Source organism: Branchiostoma lanceolatum, chromosome 3 (assembly GCF_035083965.1).
Source record: "Branchiostoma lanceolatum isolate klBraLanc5 chromosome 3, klBraLanc5.hap2, whole genome shotgun sequence".
Classification (NCBI taxonomy): Eukaryota; Metazoa; Chordata; class Leptocardii; order Amphioxiformes; family Branchiostomatidae; genus Branchiostoma; species Branchiostoma lanceolatum.
In genome coordinates this window covers 382,008-406,164 of record NC_089724.1, presented here as the reverse complement: position 1 = coordinate 406,164, position 24,157 = coordinate 382,008, and the positions used below count along the sequence as shown (strand labels likewise).

General features: G+C 43.6%; 2 protein-coding genes across 5 annotated transcripts in view; one reads left to right on the top strand and one right to left on the bottom strand.

Annotated features, from left to right (window-relative positions):
* Positions 1 to 3,541: 3,541 nt before the first annotated feature.
* LOC136429122 (uncharacterized) lies at positions 3,542 to 8,139 on the top strand. The gene is made up of 6 exons (XM_066419002.1): positions 3,542 to 3,677; positions 4,512 to 4,606; positions 4,938 to 5,037; positions 6,351 to 6,512; positions 7,288 to 7,460; positions 8,026 to 8,139. Exons 1-6 carry the CDS (start codon positions 3,557 to 3,559, stop codon positions 8,137 to 8,139), a joined length of 765 nt encoding a protein of 254 aa, XP_066275099.1. The 5' UTR covers positions 3,542 to 3,556.
* A 7,140-nt stretch (positions 8,140 to 15,279) lies between these two features.
* The window catches only part of LOC136429609 (fibrous sheath CABYR-binding protein-like), a 69,284-nt gene continuing 60,406 nt past the window's right edge, over positions 15,280 to 24,157 (bottom strand). For all 4 annotated transcript variants that reach the window (XM_066419490.1, XM_066419492.1, XM_066419491.1 and 1 more), the window contains 5 exons: positions 23,446 to 24,102; positions 22,557 to 22,667; positions 22,166 to 22,279; positions 21,878 to 21,942; positions 15,280 to 19,675 (listed from right to left, as the gene is read on the bottom strand). In XM_066419490.1, the coding sequence (XP_066275587.1) occupies positions 19,585 to 19,675; positions 21,878 to 21,942; positions 22,166 to 22,279; positions 22,557 to 22,667; positions 23,446 to 24,102 (1,038 nt within the window). In that variant the 3' untranslated portion in view covers positions 15,280 to 19,584. The remainder of the gene's footprint in view (positions 19,676 to 21,877; positions 21,943 to 22,165; positions 22,280 to 22,556; positions 22,668 to 23,445; positions 24,103 to 24,157) is intronic.

Here is a 24,157-nt window from a genome sequence, read left to right as displayed (position 1 = left end):
TTCATTTCCTCCACCTCATGTATATTCTGCGATTATGTTTCACCTCTGTACGTCTTATCTTTTGTTTATGTAATTAATATTACCCATTATGGTGTCTTATAAGCCCGCATGGGACACGTAAATAAACTTTTCATTCATTCATTCATTCATTCATGTACAGTTTTGCAGTGCCTTTCTGCATTGTTGTGTTATCTAAAGGAGAGTTTGTGGTTCAAACCTGAATCCTTGTTAAGATTTATTGTTGCAATCCTCTGGAAAGCAAAAATTTGGGACCATGCAGGGTGGGAAAGTACAAATATTACCGTAATAATTGGTTTCATGGTCCCAAGCTTCTGGCTAATTATTAGTGTTCCTTTGTATCATGAGGTTACTGTAACTGCAGAAATGGTCGCACTGGCTTTACGTTCGCGGTTTACACGGCAACCGTTTCACCACAAACTTAAAACCACCGCGAACATTTTTGTCCAATACTGTATTTAGCACTGTCGCCAACTTAAAACCACCGCAAACACTCCATTTTCCCCTTAGCGCGAAATTAAAACCACGCGAACTTAAATGCATTTACAATATTAGTATTAATTTTTAATTTTTTTGGAGGATTGGACACTTTCTGGTCTTGTTAGCGACAGTATGTCATGTATGAGATTGATTTACTGAAATTCACAATTCAGCCTTTCTGGCTGCGAAGTCAGATATTTCATCCAATAAACCAGTGTGTGAGTGAGTCTATATCATGTTGCTCACTTGCTTATGATGTTGAATTTGTTTTATCTAACGAGGAGTTTGTTTATTTATTTATTTTGATTTACCACATTTTGTGGAAGGTTTGACATAACAGGTGACTATCACCTTTTCAAGATGTCAACCCAGACCAGACTGTGAGGTTTAGACCATCGCACACCGGGGCATGCCCCTAATCTTTTTCGAAAGGTGTGGTGGGTTCTTTAACGTGCGCGGGGTGTGGCTCTCCCCAAACACGGGACCTCCATTTAACGTCCTATCCGAGGGACGTCCCTAACCCTAGATGAGTTAGGTACTCATTTACACCTGAGTGAAGTGAGGAAAGTCGTGTTAAGTGCCTTTCCCAAGGGCACGAAGTCGGGGCGCAAGTTCGGACATGTCTCTGGGCACAACCCTGATTGGCTGAACAATGATGTATAATCTAATGTAGGTTGTGGAGATACCAGCGGTGGTTATCATCATAACCTTCAGCCTGCTAAGCAACCTTTTTGGCACCAAACTTGTACTGCTTGTGGGGTTAGGCAGCAGGCAGAAGTTAAAGGTTTTCTCTTGACCCAATCTCAGTTATTATAATGTATTGGTGACTAAAACTGCCCCTGTATTAGTAATGATGTATTTATTACACATCTCTATAATGATTTGGGACATGCACATTCTCACAAAAAGGTATCTTTATTTCACAGCTTTTGCAGTCAACAGAGATTCTGGACCAGTCAGCATGATGAAGGCAGCCGTGTTCGTGCTCATCTTTGGTGCTGTCGCCACAGAAGGCTTTTTGTTTGGCAGTAAGCACTGTTCTTTATGTTTAGTAATTGTTCTATTGAAGCAAGAAGGGCACACAAACACACACTCAGTCACACACATACACATTATCTACACACAGCACAAACACACGCACACACATACACATGCATCAGTGATAGCACCACACCAACTGCTCAGCCTATGGGGTCGCGACCTTTAAGCCTAGTGGTTAGAGTGCGTGAGGTTATTATGATCCAGAGCTTGGGGGATTGAACCCCGGGGCCGGCAGTTTATGTTACTCCCTTTCAATGTTTCACACACATACACACATAATACACTGACTCACATTATAATACACACACAATCATATACACTCACATATACACATAATACACTCACATATACATGCACACACAATCATAAACACTCACAATTACACAGTCACACAGACATACACACACAAACACACACATACATACACACACAAACACACACATACATATACACACAAACACACACATACATATACACACACAATCATATACACTCACATACACACACACACACACACATACATACACACACAATCATATACACTCACATACACACACACACATAAATACATACACATACATATACATACATACACACACAATACAAAATATCAAAATTTTCCTGCCAAGTTCATACACTGTTAGCAGGGAAAATTTGACACTTCTGATCATGATTTGTGACACTCTCATGAAGGAGCCCTGTGCTCGAGCCATGAATGAATATTAGAAAACGGTGATGTGAATTTTTTAAATAAATTTTACAGGTGACGTGACGTGGGACGATCTTAAAGGTAAAAGTTTATATCATCATCTAATTGATATTGAGTAATTTAGACACACACACAAACACATTTAAATCAGAGTAATTTTGGCTCTATAGGTGACTGTAAAAGTTGCTGTTATTCACCTTGAAGATGTTGGGTATCACTATACTGTAAATCTTGAAACGTTTGCGGTGGTTTTATTTTGGAGGTTTTTGCAGTGAGCTGTATTGCCATGAAGTTATGACACAGCAATATGTGTTTTGCATTTCTGCTTTAACCACTAACTCCCTTCCCCTCCTTCATAGATTCCCAGTGAAAAAAGAAGTCATGACTTTAAAGTACAAAATGTAATACTATGTGTTTGGGGACCAATTAGTTGTAATTTTGTTCACTGTAACTGTTATCAATTGATGAACTACATTTCAAAGATTAACTTTATGGCTTGCAATTAGCAATGTTTAAACGGTGATTGTTCCATTCATGCACTAGATGTTGAATAATAGGTGAAGCTAAAACCCCGGTTTACACGTAGCCGAACATGCGTCCCGACCACAAGCAAACCAACCCCTCAAAAACAGTCGCATGAACTTTGTGATTTCGAATTGTTATTGTTTTGAGTTATCCTGAGTGGTATGATAGATGATTACTTCTTCATGTTATATTATTGTGAATGTACATGATTGTTGTATTCAATTTATGTTAATGTTAAGAAAATTCCTAAATGTTCTGCACCCTGATTTGTTAAGATTTTGTAAGGAGCTCCCTTCAAAATCATTTACTCAGTTAACTGAAGGGACCTCCCTGAAGATTGATAAATAAAAACTTGGCAGTAATGGGAGCAGTCTGACCTGAGTTTTAGATTATGACTCAAATTTGGTTCCCAAACACACCCTGACCACTACTGACTTTATATTATTAACTACCAACCACCAGCAAACCCATTCTAGACCTCCCGTCCACAGAGGAATGTTTCGAAAATTTCAAAACATAATCGGCTGGCGCCGCAAACACCTAGCCAACCTAGCTCCCGAACCAAGTAAAATACCAACCCTGGTTGGAGGTATTCTCCAAGCAGAGGTTTCCGTCAAGTGGGGTAGGACTGTCTGGGATTTTTTACCTCGCTCTCACGAGAGAGTCCTACCCCACTTGATGGAAACCTCTGATTGGAGAATAGGTTGGAGGAGGGTTGGGAGGCCATGTTTGGCTATGTGTAACTGGAGCTTTATTCATTGTCAACCTTTCAACCTTTCTCACATGACACATGGTGCTTTTTTTTCAGTGACATGGGGGGAAAACCCATTTACCAGCTTTCGCAGCCTGCCTCGCACGGTGGATGCCGCTGATGCCGCAGGATGGAAGCTAGAGAAAAGCTGCGGTAAACAAATTTTAGATTATTTATTGCTTCTTTTTAGTATCTGTGTAAGAGCAATTTTGTTGCGGGGAGTGCCACCCCTTGGTAAAGTGGTCGAACCTCAGGCCGAGGATAAACCATGACACTTTTTCATTAACTATTAGCTAGACTAAGTGCACTTATGCAGCTTTGCTACGGCTCCCATATTTAACCAAGCACACCTGGTCACCCCTATATATAATACTCTTCTCGATAAGTGTGTTGGTTCTTTAATGTGCAGAGGCCTTTGAGGCTCACGCCTGAATCTCCCTCATTCACGGAACAGCCGGCCTTATGTCACCATCCGAAATGACGAATGCAATCCCTTACAACAATTGTCCGAACTGGGGACGACCCAAGGATTGAACTCCGGCCCACAGATCCACAGAATATGATCCATGTGGCTAAGCAGTGGGGTTGCGTTTAACCGCTTGTGCCATGGGAACATGTCAGCATCTGTTCAGATACCGTCTAACATCATTATTCTTTAGTTCAAAAAATAAAATCGAACTCTCTAACAGAAACATAATTTGACCAGGGTACATAATTCCGCAACCCTGAAAAGATGTAATGCAAACTGGTTTACAACCCAACGTCCCCCAGTATAATGCTCTCCTGTATATCTAAACTGTGCATACCTGGGGGTGCTGCACTAGAGATCTCTCAAACACACTGTTCTTTAAAGTGGCGGATCTATAATGGCGGATTTATGTTAATGGTAGTTAGATCTTTAGAAGATAATAATTTCTATCCCACAGTTAACAGCTATTGGCCGAAACTTTTACTTATAATAATTCTTATCTTTGTCTCCATCTGCAGGCCAGGTCAATGGCAATAGGTACATCCTGAACGGCGATCCAGCTGTGCTCCTCGTCTTCAATGCAGAGGGCAACATTGGTGGAATCGCAACAAAAGTGAGTCTGGGCAGCAATGCGATACAAAGTTGTGTTTTGTCTGATAGGATTATACATAATATGCTTACCGGTAATATGTCAATTACGAAAGACTGGTACATCTTATAATTGGTCTCATTCAATGAGAATTGTCATAAACTAGGTTTAGATTGGGAGGTTATAATCTGTATTCAGTAATATCATTTCATTTCCCTTTATTTTTGTGAATCCTAGACATATTCACACAGATTAGTACATAGTATGGTGCAATTCCATGTTTTTGCCTTTAATCTGGAGTTGTCAACGTGTTATAAGAAAGATGTGGACAACTCCATATCACCCATTACTCCAGGTTCCCAAGGGCCTTGATTTCCCTGCCGGCGAGTCTGCAAAGTATTTCCAGGATGAGGGAGACGAGTATTACACCATGACTGTGTATTTCCAGGATCCTAGTATGTACCAGTCTTCCCTTCCTTTACTTTACTCAGTCTAGTACTGTCAGACTTTACCACATTGAATGTTACTCTCACGACAGATGCATGTTTTCTTGTCTCATCCCATCTAACCTATGGAGGGACTGCACCTGCACGAGGGGTGGGGGTGCACCTGCATGGGGGTGGGGGTTTACCTGCATGGGGGTGGGGTGATGCACCTGCACAGGTGGTGGGGGTTCACATTTATGGGGGTGGGGGTGCACCTGGGGGTTATCTGCGCAGGGTTGTCTGTAACATTTAAACTTAAGGAAGGGAGTGGCAACATATTATGTTTAATTCGGCAGGTCGGCTTCACTTAACGCTATTAAAGTTACATAATAGAAGACATACATATAAAGACTACATTAAATTTGAACAGTCCGTCTACAAATTACGCGAAATCAAACTGGCTGATTACGTAAAAGGTCACGTTTGGTGTTGCATGAGGTCAGGAGATCAGTCACAAAATAAGCACATACTGTACTTGGTGTAAATTCATAATATATTGGTACAGTACTGGTACTTTATGATCCAGTATTTTGGCCCTGTACCAAATCAATTTTTATGGTACAGTACCGGTACACGGTACCGGACCGCAGCACTATCAGCTATCTAACACAAGTGCTGTGGTCACGTGATTATGCACTCAATTTTCTTGAGTTGGAAAACAGTTTAATTTCTCGTCAGGATAGCAACTTGCTTTACAACTAAGATGGCGGCCATTAAAGGCATCCAGAGCATTTCATGCGGCTTGAAACTTGAATAAAAAATTTCTATTCATTCCTACACATAATAAATTTCAATAACACTATACCATTGTAAATCGACATTAAAGAAGCAAAGATACGATGTCGTTGTGTGGTGAGAACTGATAGAAAATCCAGGCCCTGATAGACTGACTGTCCATCACAATTAGCCGTTCGACCAATGAGAGAGTGACTGCATGTCCGTCAAATATTTGCATTTCTATGTTAACTTTTAATTTTGCATTCAACTACGTTTTGACTGAGGTGGGTGGGGCTATGGTATCAGTCTATTTACATTAGGCGCGTGAAACTAAAAGAGGAGCAATATGTAGCTTATTTTTGTGCCGCTTTTGAGCACTTTTGGTAGGAAATCCGCACGCAAATGTGGTTAACAGTGGTATTAAATGTCAATTTCATAAAGATTTCAGCAACTAGAATATTTCCAGTTTTCAAGCCTCATAAAATGCTCTGGGTGCCTTTAAAGAGAATTTTTTCATGCCTCTGATGGTTACTTTGAATCATCTATAATTGTTGTAATCTTTACAGAGACAGTCTGCACTGGTGCCAGAAGAAGTAAAAGGCTTGCAACTGGCGATGCGCTTGTAATCTCTCAGGATAAGGTATATATGAAGGTTCCCCTTGATGAGTCTGACATGGAGTTCATGATCAACAAAGAATGGACCAAGGGCGGCTGCTTCTTCACCATGGGTAAGATTTACTGATTCTTCACTGACGCTGTCGCTCTTCCTTTATAATAACTATAATGTTCCTTATGTTACAGCATTACTGGTACAATATAGAAACACATGCCCTAACTTTAATGTTCCTTATGCTACAGGATGACTGGTACAATATAGAAACACATGCCCTAACTATAATGTTCCTTATGTTATAGGACAGCATGACTGGTACAATATAGAAACACATGCCTAAATATAATGTTCCTTATGTTATAGGACAGCATTACTGGTACAATATAGAAACACATGCCCTAACTATAATGTTCCTTATGTTACAGGATGACTGGTACAATATAGAAACACATGCCCTAACTATAATGTTCCTTATGTTATAGGACAGCATTACTGGTACAATATAGAAACACATGCCCTAACTATAATGTTCCTTATGCTACAGGATGACTGGTACAATATAGAAACACATGCCTAACTATAATGTTCCTTATGTTACAGGATGACTGGTACAATATAGAAACACATGCCCTAACTATAATGTTCCTTATGTTATAGGACAGCATTACTGGTACAATATAGAAACACATGCCCTAACTATAATGTTCCTTATGCTACAGGATGACTGGTACAATATAGAAACACATGCCCTAACTATAATGTTCCTTATGTTACAGCATTACTGGTACAATATAGAAACACATGCCCTAACTATAATGTTCCTTATGCTACAGGATGACTGGTACAATATAGAAACACATGCCCTAACTATAATGTTCCTTATGCTACAGGACGGCATTACTGGTTGAGTGGAGCTGGAGTTGTGAACGAAAAAACAAAGAAAGAAGACTTCGCTCCAATCTTCCTCCTCTACAATGAAGGGCAGCTGAATGGATTCGGCTTTGTCCTAAACGCGGACTTGAAGAGCGATCGCTATGAACACCCACCAAAAGAAGCTCTGGGGGTGAGTAAATCAGTGCAGCAGCACTTATGCTGTTTTCCCCTATCATCTGAACGCATGTTTCTTTTTTGCACACATTCGAAAGCTTTAAATGTATACCCAGCAAATTCAAGGGCCTTTGAATGTTGGAAGAAATGACATATGTTCCCAGTGTTTATAATGATGCCAGCAGTTGTTGTCTTTTCAGTCATTCGTTGTGGCTATGTACAAAGCTGTAAGGAAAATAGATTTAGAACTACTTTCCTGAGCACTTTTCTCCCCAGAATCTATAAAATGCCCACTGCTTCAGTGTATTGACATGTGACATCCAGTGTATAGTAAGCACTTTGTTGTGTCTCATATCACTCATGTTGTGTATAATCAATTAATGTTGGTTAAATCATACACTTGTTTGTTTGAGCCTTTGTTTATTCATGAGAAGCTCAAATCTGCGCACAGGCCGCTCTCTTGCTTTGCTAGATACGCCGTGTACAACATCAAACAGCATATTATTGCATTCCAAATCGACATGGATTGATGTAGTTTAGTTTACAATGCATAACTAACTGCATCTTATCCTTTTGAACAGCGCTTTTTTGGGGAAAATGGGACACCCAAGTTTCTGTCCGAAGCAGCGAAGAGCAGTGGCCTGACTACCATGCACGTGTACCTGGACAGCACTCCATATTTGAACTCCTGCTAGATCCGTGGAGGATTTCATCAGGCTGGAGAATCGCTCAACCAGGATAACAAGTTTCTTTACTCACAGCTAAGACTTGCACTTGTGACCGTCTGTCACCTTCCTCAGGGCAATGGCGACTGGTACTATTGCACGCTGCGGGCTTGGTGTTGTTTGGGACAGCATTGTAAGAAGCGCCACCTAGCCTGCAGTGTGGAATAGCACCAGTCGCCGTTGCCCTGAGGAAGGTGACAGACAGTCACTGAAACGTTGGCTGTGATTGTATGCCTTGGTTGTGAATTAAAAACCTTGTTGTCTACTGTGAGATCCATCTAACGTTAGCCGAGCCCTCCACATCATCTTGCACCAAATCTAGACCATTTCTTAAAATCACATAATGATCTTCTAGTTATGATATCATACATAACTTGATGCTTTCATTGTGCGAAACACACAGAACATTCACGTAAAAATAAAACTCCCTATTTGTTGAAAATGATGTACTGTCAAACCTGCCCAAGAGGACCGAGAGAAATGGTCATCATGGCTAGGTGGCGCGCTTGGAGAGGCAGTCGCTTCGGCAGGTTTGACTGAACATCACAAAACTTACATCTGAAAATAAACTGAAGTGACTGATAACAATCATATTGTGGTTGGTGCAAATCCTGAATTTTCTGCCTGGAGTGTTTACAATGCTGGACTTTTAGGGTAGGTTGAAAGACTAGAAGTGATTGTTTACAATCTACCTTAAAGAAGAGGAATGTAAGAAACTTAAGGTATCTCTGATAAGTAGTTCTCCCTCCATCTTAAAACTGTGTCTTGTGTGTTTGCACACTTGAAACTGTTTCAGTAGTGTTTAAAACGCTGTAAGGGTAGAAAAGCTTGAAGTTCAAGCAGGGTAGATTTAATGTTATTAAGTCCTTAAGTGGGAAGGGAACAGACTTATTATATATTAAGTAGTTCTAATAAGTAGTTACCCCTCCTTGTTAAAACTGTTTCTTGTGTGTTTCTACACTTGAACCTGTTGCAGGAGTGTTTAAAGCTGTGCTTTGTAAGGGTAGATATTTAATCAGCGATTGTTACAATCTTTGTTTAGCCTTAAAGGGGGAACTTAAGATAGTCTAGTAAGTAGTTATCCATCCTTGTTAAAACTGTGTTTTGTGCCTTTGTACACTGGAAACTGTTTTTTCTTGGATGCTTTAAATATTGTTTATCATAGGGTACAAAATAGATTTCATGTAAGAAACTTAAGATGGTCTAGTAAGAAGTTGTCCCTCCTTTAAAACTGTGTCTTGTGGCCTTGTACACTTGAAACTGTTGCAGGAGTGTTTAAAATGCTGTGTCATATTTAAAAAGTGATTGTTACAATCTATGTTAGGTGTCAAAAACAAAGTTAAGGTATCTCTAGTGTAAGTTTAGTCTTAAAAGGGACACAAACTTAAGATAGTTCTGATAACTGCATGTAGTTATCACTCCTTGTTAAAACTGTGTCTTGTGCCTTTGTACACTAGAAACTGTTTTTCTTGGATGCTTTAGATGCTGTTTATCATTACTTTAAGGGTATATAATTATAGATCTAATGTAAGAAACTTAAGATAGTCTAGTAAGAAGTTGTCCCTCCTTTAAAACTGTGACTTGTGGCCTGTACACTTGAAACTGTTTCAGGAGTGTTTAAAATGCTGTATTTATTATTTAAGTGATTGCTACAATCTATGTTAGGTGTCCAAACAAAGTTAAGGTATCTCTAGTAAGTTTAGTCTTAAAGGGAATGAAACAAAAGTTAGTTCTAATAAATTAAGTAGTTGTCACTCCTTGTTAAAACTGTGACATGTGTCTTTGTACACTTGCGACTGTTTTTCTTGGATGCTTTAAATTCTGTAGACTATCAATAAATTGTGGAGGGTAAAAAGATGTGTGTCTGTGGCTCTTTGGCTTAGTATACATCACTGCATTTATTACTGAGTCGTAAACTTCACTGATTATATCGTTTCTCTGATGGGATAGTAGAAACAGTTGCGAAAACTCTGTCCCTTAACGTGATCTATTTCAAGTGTAGTGTTTCTAAATTCAGAACATTAATGGAATTCCGAAAATAATTTCATCAGGTTGGTAGAACATAGGATATTTGGAGTTTCTTTAAAAAAAACTCCAAATATTAATGAAATTGTAGCTACTGTTCTTTTCACTGACATTAGACGGAGTTTTTAAATCGCTCCAAATTGTGGCCAGACTGGTGCGTGGTGGAAAGTCATGAACCAGCTATGGTTTTGGTTTAAAAGGTCCCAAAACAAATTATTATATTCTTTGTCTAGATTTCCCAAACGAGATTTTGATTATTGTGCAGCCTGTCCCTGCCAATATACAGGGTTGTGATCCTGTGTAGTTAGTACTCACAAGTGTAGACTGCACATGTTGTGTTAGTCACACTTAGTTTAACTTACGCATATCGCTCGTTCTCATTCAAATGTACACATTTTGTAATCTCCGTTACCGATTGAAATAAGACGTTCCTGGCATTAGGATATGCCACATATAAGATGTCAAACTGTAGTTTTTATGACGACTTAAAACTTTTCTAGCTTTTAAAAACGGCAGTTTGGTACCTTATATGCGGCATATCTTAATGCCAGGAACGTCTTACTTCTAACGGTAACGGAGATTATAAAATGTGTACATTTAAATGAGAACGAGCGATATATGAGTAACCTTGACAAAATAATGTCGTGTCCGCGTGGTGTAGAGGTCTGCGCACTCTGCCTCTCACCACATCTGGTTCAAATTCCGTGGAGCCAGCGGCCCGAGTTCGTGCCCAGGCCTGGACATGACTGGAAAAGATGCGCATCGTCCTATCGGATAGGCACGTAAAGAGACGGCGGCCCCGTGTATGAGGGAGCTTAAGGGCGTCAAACCTCTGTACGTAAAAGAACCCAACACACTTATCGAGAAGAGTAGGGGTGACCCGGTGTGCTTGGCAAAAAAACGCGAGCCGTGGCGAAGCCGCATTGCACTACCACTGGCTACTTGAAAAAGCATTATGCTTGACCTCAATTGACGACATGCCTGCTTTACCTTACCTTACCTTACTTGGACTTCTTGTTTCCATGACTAGACCCACTGGTGTAAACTTGATTACAGATCTGGACATACAGTATAGCAATAAGACCAGGTTAAACTGGGGATGTCCCTACAGCTCAGCTAGCAGCCTCACATCTGATCTCCTGGTTCAAATTAGCCACCAACTGGTAGACCCGGGTTCAATCCTGGGAAGGGCATCTGGCTGGGGTTGCAGCCATATTTTGGAAGGGACGTTAAGTGGAGTCCCATGTTCAAGGAGGTGCCTCCAACCCTCCCCTGTATGAACGAACCCTGCTACCAAAACAGCAAAGAAGCTTGCCCCACGTGCAACTGGGCACAACTGTCTGAACGCCCGGCAAATAATGATCTGTAGGGATATGTGCAGCTTGGTGTCTTTATATGGAAACAATTAGAATAGTTTAGAGCTTTCACCATCTAGATGGCCTCCAAAAAGCCACATTTCTATCAAAATCACAATTAAAATCATGGGACTTTTCATCCGCCACTTATAATCCATAGAAGAAGCCCGCCCACAGTAATGTACATTATTTTTGTATGTAGGAACATTTAGTTAGATGTATAGAGTAGTCTATCTTTGCTGCCCCGACAGCTGACTAAGCTATGGAGAGAGTTACAGTTACAGAGTAGACTCGTTACCTTTTTACTGCCTGTACCCTTGCAATTAGCATTCGGGCATGAATTTGCAAATAAAAGTTATGTCTCCTACCAACTTTACACTTTTGATGAAGGTTAGACATCCAGGTAATAAGATACGCCAAAAATAGTTACTCAAGCAACTGGACAAAATTTTGAAACAGACTTTCAGACAGCATTCCTTATCCTTCGTCAGTGAGTTTTGGTATAAAATTAAAACCTGGTTCAAAAATTCGTATTTCCCGAGAACCATAGTAGAATGGAACTCGTTGTCATCAAGTACTGTAGGAGCTTCATCACTAAGTAGCTTTAAAGAACGGTTGCAGTCAGATATGCAAAGACTAGGTGTAACAGACCGTTCGGTGTAATATGACCAGCTGCTGCCGCGCCGCGTGCCTGCGAAGCTGGTGTGTTACGCCTGATGGCGGTTATACCGGCTATATAGATACAGATACCAGTTGAATGAATGAATGAATGAATGAATGGTTTATTGACATTTAAAAGAACATTGCAGCCCCAGGCTGAATTGCGTCTTTTTTACACACTACACGTCATTAAAAACTTCTAAAACTGTAAAAATAACATGATCACATCTTAAACAACAAGCATCAAAACATAGCCTTCTTGGCGAAGGCAATTAAGCGTTGCCAACTACTGGCCTATTGGACGAACTGTAACATAAACGTTTTCCTTTTTCATTCAAAATGCAATGAATAATCTATAACATGCCGTCATTTAGTACTTTCACAAGGTACGGTACCGGCGAGTCCCTGTACCTATTAGTTCTGCATTTCAAAGTTCTGAGTTTGTGAGAGTTCCTTGTATCTTTGCCGTGACACTGTCCCATCCTCTGAGGGAGCAGTTCGGGGTCAAGTTTCCTTGCAAACTTCCTGCACAGCTCGAGGCGCCGTTGTGACAGTGGTTGTAGACCTGTGTACAGTAGTGCGGATTTGTAGCTTGTGTACTGTCCCCCCAGAATGGTGCGAAGAGCTCTCTTCTGGACCTTCTCTATCCGTGTAGTTTGTTCTGTGGTAAGTCCAGGGTGCCACACTGGCACACAGTACTCCAGTACAGGTCGCACGTAGGACGTGTACACTTGCAGCAAGTCTTCCACTGTGAGGTTGAAACGTTTCAGTCTCCTGAGCATGAAGAGTCTTCCGTTTGCTTTTGTGGTCATTTTCGATACCTGCGTGTCCCATCTCAAGTTTGCCTGCAACCAGACTCCTAGCAAACATGTGACTACCTCGGTCTCGAGCAGTGTTCCATCGATTTTGAGAACTGGCGGGGCGGGGGGAACTTTCATGAAAGAAAACACCATGATCTTGCACTTGCCTGCGTTTAGAAGCATGTGGTTTTCCCTAGACCACTGATTGAAATTATCTAGTTCCTCCTGCATGATGGATGGCTCTGTGTGATGCCGAGACTCTCCCAACGAAAGGTCGTCAACGTATTTCCACTCTTCCAAGGGAGACTCTCTTACCGCATCGTCGAACACAACCAGAAATATGAGGGGTCCAAGTAAGGTTCCTTGAGGCACCGAGCAGGAGAGAGTTTGCCATGTGGATAGTTCGCTGTGGTACCTTACGCATTGGCGGCGGTTTGTCAGGAAGTCACTTATCCAGGGGATCAAACTTGGTCTTGCTCCAAGCTTTAACAGTTTGGTGATGGCAACGGTGTGGTCAATCCTGTCAAAAGCTTTCGAGAAGTCCGTCATCACAAGAGTAGTGATGTTACCCAACTTGTCGGAGTTTCTGGCTATGTAGTCAGTCAAACTAACCAAGTAGTGAGTGGTAGACTTTCCCCTCAGGCATCCGTACTGCTGTGGGTCTAGTGACGGTCTGATGTCCTGTAGCAACCACTTACTAACAAATGACTCAGCTATTTTAGCTAGTTGCGATGTCAACGAAACCGGGCGTAGTTTGTTAACACTCGGAGGCTGGCACTTAGGGAGTGGTACTACGATGGCATCCTTCCATTGTTGCGGTAAATGCCCCTCCTTCAGCGACGCGTTCAAAATGTCAGCAAGAGGTTGGCTGAGCTCGTAGGCAAACTCCCTTAACACTCTTGTACTCAGCTGGTCTGGGCCAGGAGCTTTTCCGACTTTAAGCCTTTGCAAAATGGGGTACACGTCCCAGGGGTAGACTCCTGGCGGAGGGGTCTCACATGGCAGGTATGCTGGAAGCTGTTTCGGATCCAGGCAAGGACGTCCTTGCGCCACTGTTGCAAACTGTTTGTTAATAAAGTTCGCAATGGAAAGGCTGTCAGCAGAGTCAATGTCCGGGATGTCGACAGAGAGTTCCAGTTGTTTCCTTACGAAAGATGGCGGATGCTGTCTGAAACGACTGCTTCAAAATTTTATCCAATCGCTTGAATAACTCTTCTTGGCGTAACTTAAAGGGTATAAGACACCAATATACAACATTTTCTTATTATCTGGAATAGGAATAGCATCATTGAAGGAATATAAACGTTTAAAACAGATACACACCATTCTGATGCTATCTAACATTGAACCATCAGAAACCATACTTCCATGGATCCAGCTCTTTATTCTTATCTGATCTTCTCACCAGGTGATTACATTAATCAGTGACTTATACCTGCTCATGACGTCACAATGAACACGGCAGCCGGTTCCGAACCTTACACAACGGCTTGCGAAAAACATTATGTTATGAACCCACTAAGACACATGTAAGACCATTGTATTTAGTAATTGTAACCCCCCATCATGAAAGTGGAAGAGTCCCAGGCAGCCTAATTCTGAGAAAGACCCAGGCTGTCATTCTATGTGTTGGAATCCTGGGGGTCAGGGAATTAACCATGTAGCTCCACAATCTCTGTCTTGGCTCCCTGTATCTGTGTCCAATGACCTCAAAATCGGTAGCCTGGAATCCAAACCTATTATAGCTCCCGAGTCTCTCTCCGCAAATAGCGGAGAGAGACTCGGGAGCTATAATAGGTTTGGATTCCAGGCTACAAAATCGGTCCATAACACATTACTTAAGGAGCAAACAGTACTTGATTATCGTGATAACGTCTAATTAAAGGACAATATCTATTTCATTTTCTTGAAAAAATAACGTTCTTTCCGAGCCGTTGTGCAAAGTTCCAAATTGGCTGCCATGTTTGTTGTGACGTCATGAGCAGGTAAGTCACTGATTAATGTAATTACCTGGTGGGAAGAATCGAAAGCTGGAGGTATGATGTTTTCATGGTTCGATGTTCAATAACATCCGAAGTGTGAATATGTTGTGAAAATTTCTATGTTATTAAACAATAGTATTATGTTCTATGTAATTTCAGGAAATTCTTAATGTTGAGCAATGTTTAAACGTTAAGCACCTAAATTATACAAACAGCCCCCCCCAAACACACCTACAACTACAACAGTATAAGGAGTGACCATGTGAACCAAGAACGACAGACCGCATGTTTTATATATACAACATAGAAAGCGAATGAACTTTATTGGCAGAGCGTCCGACATTGCACACCTCCACTGCTGCACAATAGCTAGTAATGTCCACTACCTAACTACACTACAGGTCGGCAAGTTCCAGCTGACTACACATCTAGCCAGTACTGCAGCGCCCACAGGAGCCCACAGGGGGCGCTGGGGGAACACGCCTCAGGCAACATGTCACTGGCTCCCCCTGCGGACCACCCTGGGTACTGCACTAGTACCACGGCAGACAAGGTTTTCATAGATTCGTAAAGTTCGTCATGGTAGGAACGGAAGTCTCATAGCTATACGTTAATTTTGAAGATTTTCTTCTCATAACTAACAACATGTAAACGTACAAAACAGTCAATTCAGGAAATAGTCCCAGTATCATCAACAATGCAAAAATAGAGTTCGTGGTCAATTCAGCTCCATATTGAAGTAAAGCATACAAAAGGGCTCAACAGGACAAAACAGTCTTCCCAAATTATGCAAAAAATAGAGGGCAACAAATTTGGTAAGAAAAGGTCGCTTGAAGCCGGACTCGGTGTAGAAAAGCTGGTTTATAGGTCTACTTCACAATCACGAGGTTAAGGCAGAGACACCATCGGTAAGCTCACAACAGGCCACAGCGACAGGCCAACACAGGGGCTCCTGCCAGTCATCTGGTCGCCATGGCAACGTACACACATCAGCCGTCACCTGACAACAGGACAGGGTCGTCAGGGGCTCCTGTCAACCATCCCTTGTTGCCGTGGCAACACGTCAATCAATCCTGCACTTGGCTGTCAAGACAAGGGATGTTTGTCGTTGAGATGCCTTTTAGTTCCAGACATTCTTGTCCAATACTTCTATCAATCATTCATGTTGCCATGGCTACCCAGGACTGCTGTTGACCTGTCTTCCTTATAAAGAGAAGTTCTAAACTGTCCACACAGTAAAATGTTTTCCAAGGTCACAGTAAAATGCTTTTCAAGGTCATGGGACTAGTGTGAACACCACCAGGGGTGGGAGCACCACACTCATGCACTTCTTATTCTTTGCTGATTGGATGACTGTTGACCTTTGCCCCCACCCTCCCCGCTACCCTTACCGGTCCCTCTGGTCCCCTTGGGTGTGAATTCCCGCACGGAATCCCGGCTGGAATTTCCCGCGGAATTCAGGATTTGCTGGTGACATTCTGTCCGGGACCGGGAAGGTGGGAGCATCCATTTTTGCTGAGGGGAGGGCTGAACTCAAATCAAAGTCATGCTGCATATTGGGGAGGGATGGCCAGTCCTCCCCTCCCAATGAAATGGATGCTCCCATGTTCACATTGAATCTTACCACCACTATTAACAGTTAAGATGGCAAGTCTGTGTCTTAAGTCACAAGGTACGCAGGCAAGACGCTAGCTCAAGAACTCAGAACAGGAAATGCAGAGACAGTGCCCCTCATCAGGTGTTCAACTGTTACAAAATGTAGGACTAAGTTTCTCTAATTCATTCTTTATCGGCTGCACCTGTCTGTGCACGGCATGTCCTGCTCCGGTACATACTGTAACATTGGGCAAGGAACAGGGCAAACATTGCATCATCACACAACTTAACCTTAGAAACTATTACACAAAAATACCTTGTTCACGTCCTGATTTTAACTTGTTAATTAATCATAACGATCATTAGTAATACTTGTAGTGGTAACCTGAAGATTTTACGTAAATCTTATAAATACAGAAAATTGGTATAAAGAAACATTAAAAGGTTACAAAGATACAGACATCTTGTTATTAATTATATCCTTTACACAAAAAAATATTCCACATTGGTGCTCGGAAGTAACAATAAACCCTGAAAACCATCCAAACGCTGAAAACAACCCCAAAGTTTGGATTTCTAGATTACCAACAAGCCAGTCAGACTCCTGCTCATGCTACCCGGGCAGAGATGCTCGACCAATCAGAGAGCAGAAACAAACTGGTGCAAAAACATGTCGAGCAGAAAAATATGCGACAGTCGAAAACAGACGGGTTGGTGTCACAGCGCGGAGATTTGGCACGTGTGAAATTGACAGAACAGCCAATCAGGGGATACGTGCTGGAAATAACGAGCAGGAAAGTCAGGGTTGGAAAGGGGGTGTAGAGTAACTGATTCTGCATAAATGTAGAGGGCTGGTAACTCAGGTAAGTAGAGGAAAGGGTCTGTAGGGGGGTGGTAACTCAGGTAAGTAGAGGAAGGGGTTGAGGGCAACTTCTGACAACAAGCTTTGTTCGAGCAACGCTGGAAATTTTGTGTCACATCTGCTAGCTCTGTTTTCACAATTTACAAACATGTTCTAAATGCTGCACCCCTATACTGGAATGGAAGGTTCCTCACTGAACTGCTGCTACAGGCGTGGTGGCCACAAATCAGAGCAAACCATTTCATCGTAGGGTAGATGAGAATGAACAGTGATCTCGTGGCACAGACGGAGTATCGCAGTCCCTAATGTGAGTTTTCCATCCGACATGAAACGCAACATGGACGTTGCCGTGACTACGATACTTCGTGACATAGCCACGATGTGGGAAGTCGACCGGTGCGAAGTGTCCGCCATCTTGGACACTGGTTTCGTGAAACAAACGACTGCGCATCGAGGTTTGGTGTTTCTCGCGCTGTGAGCTGCCTTGTACAGAGACCACACATCCGCTCGCTGCCTCACCCCCGCCTCTGCTTCTTCATGGAATGTTCCAAGTAAGTTCACGGCCTAATATGGAATGGTGCCTTGTTCCTGGAAAATTTTTTGTTGTTATTTTTTTTTTTTTTCAAGTTTGGTCAAGCCAGGAAAAGTGTTGGAGTGATGTTGACGACTTGTCATAAGACAATGATAGATCTTTAAGACAAATGTTGAAGACGTTTGTGCAGTGGCAGATGTGTGCGCCTCCAAATCCGCAGGGCCAGTTGTTTGTAATAAGACTAGTGGTTTCGACATGGCCGCTCCCTACTAAACCTCTTGTAAAGTGGCGACAAATCAGTGCAATCTCTAACAATGCGCAGTCGTGAGTTCAGCGGTAGGGTGGGAACTATACACTAAACCTTACAACATTACCACAAGTTTTTTTTTCGTTTTTGGAATAATTTCTTTTTACCTTTACAAAGTGTAAATTGTTACTGTACACGAGGCAATAATTCCACAACACAAAAATGTGCAGCCAAAGTCTGGTTTGTGGGCAAGAATAGGCTTGTACAGGCCTGTACAGGCTGCAGAACAGGCCTGTACAGGCTGTAGAACAGGCCTGTACATGCTGCAGAACAGGCCTGTACAGGCCGCAGAACAGGCATGTACAGGCCGCAGAACAGGCCTGTACAGGCTGTAGAACAGGTTTGTACAGGCCGCAGAACAGGCATGTACATGCTGCAGAACAGGCCTGTACAGGCTGCAGAACAGGCCTGTACAGGCTGTAGAACAGGCCTGTACAGGCTGCAGAACAGGCCTGTACAGGCTGCAGAACAGGCCTGTACAGGCTGCAGAACAGGCCTGTACAGGCTGCAGAACATGCCTGTACAGGCTGCAGAACAGGCCTGTACAGGCCAGGGTTTTACAGTGCAAGCTGGAAGGGGTGAAAGACCATGTCACTGTTTCCTCCTTTCATTCATTAAGTCGGAAAAACTATGACATACTTTTTCATTGACCACAGACTAGAGCTACTCTGGACTAGCATACAACATTGCTGGGCTACATTTTACTGGAATTTGTCTGGGCACAGAAAGGAGATTTGTATGGAAGTTACATCAAACTGGATGTCAAGGTCAACAACAAGGCTGAAGAGCACATGATGGTCACATGCACACCGCATGATCATCACATGCACATCACATGATTAAGGTCATCAACAGGCAAGAAATGTGGCTGGCTGCCTCCTTTTGCCAACTCTCACAGATTTTCAACTTTACAGGACGAATCACACCACAGTTTGACAGCTTTCAGCAAAAAGTGGCGGACATTGGTATAAGTATCGCTACAATTTTAGTTCTTCTCTATTTCCACAACGCTCAAGCTTGTATACCACACACATTCGGCATCACGCATACATTTTGCCCAAATTTCATCACGTCAGGCCTCTCATACTCCAGCACCAGAAGTCATAAAAGGTCTCCGCCTTCTCTTAAATTTCCACAAACTACGGTTGCCACGGAAACCCGACGGTCCCAAAGTCGTCAACTTTTTCCACGACCACACAAAAAGAACGTACGTCAGGACAAATAAGTAGAGGAACCATTTTGGAATGCACAATAAATTCTGTGTAGGTAGGGATCTTCTCAGGGGGCGCTCCGGAGTTACTCCTTCTTCTCCGGTTCCTCCGGAGCAGCGGCCGCCGCACTCCCCTCCTCCTCCTTCTTCTCCTCCTTCGGCTCGCTCGCCTCCGCGCTGAAAACGGAGAACAGCACTCTGGGTCAGGGTGGGGTCATAATGGTCATGTGACAATCATGTGACAAAATTGTGACATTCATGTAAGAGTCATGCGGTAGTCTAATATCCACGCAGATCTCACAGTTGCAAAGACCTTATCTAACTGGCAAAAGGAGTTTCTATTGCAACCCAAGTACCTGACTGCGGGTGGGGGCTGCTCCATTATACAGTGTTCAGGGATGTTCCATTACTGACCTGGGGGCTGCTACATTATACAGTGTTCAGGGATGTTCCATTACTGACCTGGGGGCTGCTACATTATACAGTGTTCAGGGATGTTCCATTACTGACCTGGGGGCTGCTACATTATACAGTGTTCAGGGATGTTCCATTACTGACCTGGGGGCTGCTACATTATACAGTGTTCAGGGATGTTCCATTACTGACCTGGGGGCTGCTACATTATACAGTGTTCAGGGATGTTCCATTACTGACCTGGGGGCTGCTCCATTATACAGTGTTCAGGGATGTTCCATTACTGACCTGGGGGCTGCTACATTATACAGTGTTCAGGGATGTTCCATAACTGACCTGGGGGCTGCTACATTATACAGTGTTCAGGATGTTCCATTACTGACCTGGGGCCTGCTACATTATACAGTGTTCAGGGATGTTCCATTACTGACCTGGGGGCTGCTACATTATACAGTGTTCAGGGATGTTCCATTACTGACCTGGGGGCTGCTACATTATACAGTGTTCAGGATGTTCCATTACTGACCTGGGGCCTGCTACATTATACAGTGTTCAGGGATGTTCCATTACTGACCTGGGGGCTGCTACATTATACAGTGTTCAGGGATGTTCCATTACTGACCTGGGGGCTGCTACATTATACAGTGTTCAGGGATGTTCCATAACTGACCTGGGGGCTGTTACATTATACAGTGTTCAGGGATGTTCCATTACTGACCTAGGGGCTGCTCCATTATACAGTGTTCAGGGATGTTCCATTACTGACCTGGGGGATGCTACATTATACAGTGTTCAGGATGTTCCATTACTGACCTGGGGGCTGGTACATTATACAGTGTTCAGGGATGTTCCATTACTGACCTGGGGGCTGCTACATTATACAGTGTTCAGGGATGTTCCATTACTGACCTGGGGGCTGCTACATTATACAGTGTTCAGGGATGTTCCATTACTGACCTGGGGGCTGTTACATTATACAGTGTTCAGGGATGTTCCATTACTGACCTGGGGGATGCTACATTATACAGTGTTCAGGGATGTTCCATTACTGACCTGGGGGCTGTTACATTATACAGTGTTCAGGGATGTTCCATTACTGACCTGGGGGATGCTACATTATACAGTGTTCAGGGATGTTCCATTACTGACCTGGGGGCTGTTACATTATACAGTGTTCAGGGATGTTCCATTACTGACCTGGGGGCTGCTACATTATACAGTGTTCAGGGATGTACCATTACTGACCTGGGGGCTGCTACATTATACAGTGTTCAGGGATGTTCCATTACTGACCTGGGGGCTGCTACATTATACAGTGTTCAGGGATGTTCCATTACTGACCTGGGGGCTGCTACATTATACAGTGTTCAGGGATGTTCCATTACTGACCTAGGGGCTGCTACATTATACAGTGTTCAGGGATGTACCATTACTGACCTGGGGGCTGCTACATTATACAGTGTTCAGGGATGTACCATTACTGACCTGGGGGCTGCTACATTATACAGTGTTCAGGGATGTTCCATTACTGACCTAGGGGCTGCTACATTATACAGTGTTCAGGGATGTTCCATTACTGACCTGGGGGCTGCTACATTATACAGTGTTCAGGGATGTTCCATTACTGACCTAGGGGCTGCTCCATTATACAGTGTTCAGGGATGTTCCATTACTGACCTGGGGGCTGCTACATTATACAGTGTTCAGGGATGTTCCATTACTGACCTAGGGGCTGTTACATTATACAGTGTTCAGGGATGTTCCATTACTGACCTGGGGGCTGCTACATTATACAGTGTTCAGGGATGTTCCATTACTGACCTGGGGGCTGCTACATTATACAGTGTTCAGGGATGTTCCATTACTGACCTGGGGGCTGCTACATTATACAGTGTTCAGGGATGTTCCATTACTGACCTGGGGGCTGCTACATTATACAGTGTTCAGGGATGTTCCATTACTGACCTGGGGACGGCTGCCTCTGCCTCTGGTTGTGAAGTGCTCTCTGGTTTGGCGGCCTCTTCCTCCGGCTGAGAGATGAAACCACCAAATTTTGTTTTACTCAGACATGTAAATAAAGAAATCTTACGGATTCAATCTTCTGGAAAAGTTCTTCTACAATATAAAAGCAGAGTAAGGAAGGAAGACGTAACTGCATGAGGAGGGGAAGATGAAACTACTGAGACTTGCTTGAGAAATGTGGAAATGACATGATAGACCGAACCGTCACTTATCAGGGAAACCAAGACGCACCTTCTCCTCCTTGGCTTCTGCAGTCTCCTCCTTGGGCGCGTCTTCCGCAGCCGGAGCCTCCTCCTTCCCCTGGACCTCTCCGTTCTCCTTCACATCTCCGTCAGCCTTCTTCTCCTGAGAACAACATCAACACAACATCAGACTCCCACTCTGCCTAGGTAAGGAAGGGCTAACGTAAGGTGCTATGTTTACTATGTCTACTCCCGTCAGGGCGGGCATGCGGCCACCGGGGTTCGTTCCCCGTGTTAACGACGGAGCGGTGCGGCGTGCAGATTAGCTAGGAGACTGTTGCTAGGAGACTGTTGCTAGGAGACTGTTGCTAGGAGACTGCTAGAGGAGAAGACAGGAGTTAGTGAGACAGAAGAAGGAGCTGCCGTCACGCAAATCGTACTTCCGTAACGTCTTCCTTGGCTTCTTCCTCAGCGGCTTCCTCCGTGGGGGCATCTCCGTCCTGCGTCGGGACCTCTCCGTTGACTTTCACCTCCCCGTCAGCCTTGGGCTCCTGCAACACACACGGCACATGGTCAGCACATGGTCAGCACATGTTAGTCACATGGTCAGCACATGTTCGTCACATGGTCAGCACATGATCAGCACATGTTAGTCAACATGGTCTGCACATGAACAGCACATGGTCAGCACATGTTAGTCACATGGTCAGCACATGGTCTGCACATGATCTGCACATGGTCAGCACATGGTCAGCACATGGTCAGCACATGTTAGTCACATGGTCAGCACATGTTTGTCACATGATCAACACATGGTCTGCACATGTTAGTCACATGATCTGCACATGTTCATCACATGATCAGCACATGTTCAGTTCTAACAACTGTAAGCTATAGTTTCTATAACCGTCTGGTAAATCACTTTGAAGGTCAATCAAAAAGGTTACTTCATTTTCAGAATTATGATTCAGAGTCACATGATCGTCACATGTTCACTGCATGCACATTACATGATCACCTCATGATTAACGGCAGGCCATCGTATCCTGATCTGTGCCTGTTTGTTTGTACTTCACTACAGCCTACGGGGTGCAAACAACTGATGTGTAGAAGTATATACAACCCAGGAAAACTGTAGGGAGGTGAAAACCTCCCAAAACACTACAGTATGAGACCCTCCATGTGGAAGGCAACTAGAGTGGTAATGGAACTGTAGTATGAGACCCTCGGGTTGAGGGCTGTGAGAGGTGTTGGACAGTTTCTAGAGAGAAAGACGTGCAGAGAAGTGATTAGTAAACGGTGAGAGAACAGGGAGCCACTACTGCATACTTCTGGGGGCTGCTGACTCTCTGTCGCCATGGGAACGGTTTCCTTGTCAACTGTTGTCTCTGCTTCTTCAACAGTCTCTGTCTCCATGGTAACAGGTGATTCTGCTGCAAGATCTGTCTCCATGGCAACAGGTGATTCTGCTGCAGGCTCGGTCTCCATGGTAACAGGTGACTCCGCTGCTGGCTCTGTCTCCGTGGCAACAGGTGATTCTGCTGCAGGCTCTGTCTCCGTGGCAACAGGTGATTCTGCTGCAGGCTCTGTCTCCGTGGCAACAGGTGATTCTGCTGCAGGCTCTGTCTCCGTGGCAACAGGTGATTCTGCTGCAGACTTTGTCTCAGTGGTAACAGGTGACTCCGCTGCTGGTTCTGTCTCCGTGGTAACAGGTGATTCTGCTACAGGCTCTGTCTCCTTGGTAACAGGTGATTCTGCTGCAGGTTCTGTCTCCGTGGTAACAGGTGATTCTGCTACAGGATCTGTCTCCATGGTAACAGGTGATTCTGCTGCGGGTGCATCCTGGACACTCTCTGTCCGTAGGACATCAGACATCTCTATGGTAACGTCTGTCTCCATGACAACTGGAGAATCCTCTGGTTGGGCATCACTCTGATGCTCTACTACTGCAGCTCTTTCTTCTTTGCCATTTGGAGACTCCTCCACCTTGGGAGACTCCTCGACCTTGGGAGACTCCTCGACCTTGGGAGACTCCTCGACC

Excerpts from the sequence above, each read along its gene's own strand:
- LOC136429122 (XM_066419002.1), top strand. The coding sequence starts at position 3,557 with ATGACACATGGTGCTTTTTTTTCAGTGACATGGGGGGAAAACCCATTT. Across the intron at positions 6,513-7,287 it reads CGGCTGCTTCTTCACCATGG|GACGGCATTACTGGTTGAGT; the intron begins GTAAGATTTACT and ends CTTATGCTACAG. Across the intron at positions 7,461-8,025 it reads CACCAAAAGAAGCTCTGGGG|CGCTTTTTTGGGGAAAATGG; the intron begins GTGAGTAAATCA and ends CCTTTTGAACAG.